Source organism: Fulmarus glacialis, unplaced genomic scaffold, assembly GCF_000690835.1.
Source record: "Fulmarus glacialis isolate BGI_N327 unplaced genomic scaffold, ASM69083v1 scaffold15632, whole genome shotgun sequence".
In the NCBI taxonomy this organism is placed as follows: Eukaryota; Metazoa; Chordata; class Aves; order Procellariiformes; family Procellariidae; genus Fulmarus; species Fulmarus glacialis.
In genome coordinates, this window is record NW_009198596.1 from 3,085 (window position 1) to 6,647 (window position 3,563).

At 42.7% G+C, this 3,563-nt stretch overlaps 1 protein-coding gene across 1 annotated transcript in view; it reads left to right on the top strand.

The window, feature by feature from the left end:
* Positions 1-263: 263 nt before the first annotated feature.
* PTPRA (protein tyrosine phosphatase, receptor type, A) overlaps positions 264-3,563 on the top strand; it is a gene marked incomplete at its 5' end in the record, with an annotated part of 19,353 nt that continues 16,053 nt past the window's right edge. Inside the window, 2 exons of the mRNA XM_009572975.1 lie at positions 264-358; positions 1,682-1,755. Coding sequence (XP_009571270.1) covers positions 264-358; positions 1,682-1,755 — 169 coding nt within the window. The remainder of the gene's footprint in view (positions 359-1,681; positions 1,756-3,563) is intronic.

A 3,563-nucleotide genomic window follows, 5' to 3' on the forward strand; every position in this document is an offset into this window, starting at 1 on the left:
GGTCACAATTTCACAGTCAACAACTCTTAGAGAAGATAGTGGTTACAGGTTTTAATCTAACCTCGGAGTATCTGAGATATGTGGTGCTCGCTCAGGTCGTGTATCTGTCTTCACTGGCAGACTGGACAAACGTAACCTTACTCAATACCTTCTTTTTATTACTATTATTATTATTTTATTTTGCAAGCAGAAATTGTAGAGCTCTGCCCTGTTAAATGATGGCGCTGGATGTTTTTCAATGTTGATAACCATACCTTTCTTTTCCTATTGCAGATGAGACTCCAATTATAGCTGTGATGGTGGCCCTGTCTTCCCTTCTAGTCATAGTATTTATTATTATTGTGCTGTACATGTTAAGGTAAGAGATGCTTTATTGCTGACTTCCCTTGTTTGACAGAAATTAATTACTGAATGAACAGGAATAAGACTTTTGTGCTGTTTCCTAAGCTAAAGGCTGACACAGCCAGTGTTTTAAAAAGAAACCTGTAAGGATAATGAAAATGAGCTTTGGGGTTACCTAGTAAATGATGCTTATTCCTTTCTCTATAAGGCTGATCCTCGTGTGGGGTAATCCTATTCTGCTACTGAAAGTGTCATATTTAGTAGGATAGATTAAACTAAAGTCCTATCAGTGCAGTTAAAAAGCAAGTACGGTTTCCTTGCAAGGCTAAGGGTGTTGGATTGAGTAATCCAGGGAAGCTGAACATAGTGCTCAAGCTGGAAGGTCCTTTGCCTGTATAACTGGGTGTGTTATTCCTGGATTCCCATGTTGATATCAAATGTGATCCAATATCCAGTGCCAAGCTCTGCCTTGGGTACCAGACCTGTACCTCGTGCCTGTGCATCTTCCGCTGCGAGGTGGCATACGACCAGAGCTCATTAGGAGTGTGCGGTGATGCTGTAGGTGGAACTATAACACAACAGAGCCTTTTTAGGTCCATTTTTTAAAAATCCAAGCATCTGGGCTGCTCAAGATGTAGCATTCCCAGCTCCTGAGTGCATATCTGCTCAGCTAGAAGAGGGTGTTTATTCACCTGCAGTAAACATTTTAATTTACTCACCATTTTGGTGATTACATAAGTAAAAAAAAAAGAAAAAACGATTTCCTTAGCAGTGGAAAAATTCCCTTCATCTCCTGGCTCTGGGCCTGCCCTCGCAGTGGTGAACCTGATGGGAGTTTGACAGCAACAGAGTTTGAGTCCTCCCCACCTGGCTTCCAGCCCTTAAAAAAAGGGTTTCTGTTCGCTGCTGCCTGCCCAGTGATTCAGCAAAACCCTTAACTTCAGGCAAACGGAGCGTAAGCATCTGCTTCAAGTTAAAAGCACATGGAGAAGGGCTTTGCAGCAGAAGGACGGATCAACCTGGGGTTTATATGCTTTGCTGAATCAGCCTGTGGAGCAGGAACTCCTTGGGGTGTCCTCCATAAGAAGCAGCCTTAAAGCTTCTCCTCCTGGCTTTCACGTTGCTCTGGTCTCCTGCAGCCTTTCCAGATGTGGTCAGTTAAAAGTTACACCCATAGCCAGGATTTTAGAGGTCCCGTAGCCTCTTGGACCCACCAGCTAGTCCATCAAGCCATAAGAAAGTGAGGAAAGCCTTTTGTGGCTGCATCTGTCACCCAGAAGGTAACCTGGGCTTCTTGGTGGGTATCTACTGACGTTTTCCACTCCCTTGTATTTGGTAGGTTCAAGAAATATAAGCAAGCAGGGAGTCACTCCAACTCCTTTCGATTGTCCAACGGCCGGACGGATGATGCAGGTAAGGCCCACATCGGTGCGACACGGGGAGCAAAAACGCATCTTACAGAAGGAATAAGCTTTGTTCAAATCAAAACAGGTCAATGCAGATGTTCTTCAGAATAACAATGGAATATTTTAATTTTTTATTTTTTCCCCCACTTGGAATTGGTCAAAGTTAGCTAGTGAAATAATCAGCAATTCTCCTAAAAATTACAAAAATGTCATAAAACCCTTGAAGTGGCAAAAGCAGGTTTGGTTTATGCCCTCCAGGGTGGCTTACTGGGCAGCGCAGAGCTACCCAGGTTGGTCTGCTAACCATTCTGCCTTTCCCATTCCTTCCAATACGGCAACGAGACACATACAACTTGTTGGGCATGTGGCCAGCGTCATACCCAGTGACATCTTTTACTGGCCAGCTTGAATGGAAACGGGAACACGCTCGCCGAATACTGGTTTGCAGAGGTGGTTTGCTGGAAATGTGTAAAAATGAAGATTGTGTTTTCTTTAAGTATGGTCTTGGAAGGGCATATAAAGGTGGTCCTGAGTGTATATTTATATTATTCCTGGTGGGAATAATATACACCAGAATAAATATAAATACAGCAGAATAATATAAATATTATACACCAGAAGACAGACCTCTGTAAAAGTCCAGGAAAGCCCGTGGGTGCGGCACTGTCACGGTCTGAGCCCAGTGCAATGGCAGTGCCTGAGGACTCGGTGGGCTGGATGCCACGGCTTTGTTCTCCCACCTCATATTTTTGTAGGAAAGTATTCTTTCACCTACATTTTTGTTTCTTGTTCTGAACTTTCTCTGTTTTCCATGATTTTGGCAAACTTTTATAGAATGAAAATTTATTTCCCAACTTTCATTCCAGCGACAAAATGTTTGTCCTCAAGTGGTTAATGTTAATGTTAAAATGTGCGATCACTTCCAAACCGAACTACCACGTTCCTCTTGAATTTTCACAATACCTCTTTGACTCAGATAAGAACCTTTTTTGAAAAAACACATCTTTGGGGAATAATTAAATATCCTTTTACCTTTCAAATTAGGATGTCGGCTGATTAAAACACTTGTGCAAATCTTCACGATGACTGTAGGCACGGAACTAACATTTCTGAGAGAAAGCAGGGAATACATTGTTTTTTCTTTATAAAAACCTTTTTGGATCTCTTAAAGATGCATAAATGCAATTTTAAAGTCTTGTGCAAGCCTGCTGTAATGTGTAAACTCTTCTGTCCCTGAGCTTGTCTCGTTTTCTGGCTTTGAGACAGAGCTGTCCGTTGAGAGTCTGAAGTTGGGCATCTCTGTCCGTATGTAGGCACCAAAGTAAGAGCTGAAGAGGAGCCACCACCTCTTAGATTGGGTTCAGATCCTTTTTCTGAGCTCCCTTCACATAAACCAAACACCTTCGGAGTGAGCGCTAACTTAAAGTCAGCACCGTTTTTTTTTACATTGGCAGCTAAGACCTTCCCTACCCAAGTTTTACATTGCTGTAAGCGAAGGTGTGAACTTCATAAACTGTCAGTTGTGTTGGTATAACCCTCGTGTGGCCTTTCTTGGCTTCGTTGAGGAACCACAAGCAACAGCTAGCTTTGCTGTGTCCACCTGGGAGTTATGTCATGGTGATAGTGCCAAAATTTCCACATGAGTGAGAGTGAAGTCTGAATTCAAAGCAAGGTAGTCTTCATCCCCCAATATTGATGACTTAGAATCATAGAATTATTTAGGATGGAAAAGACCCTTAAGATCATCGAGTCCAACCATTAACCTAGCACTGCCCAGTCCACCACTAAACCATGTCCCTGAGCATCTACATGTCT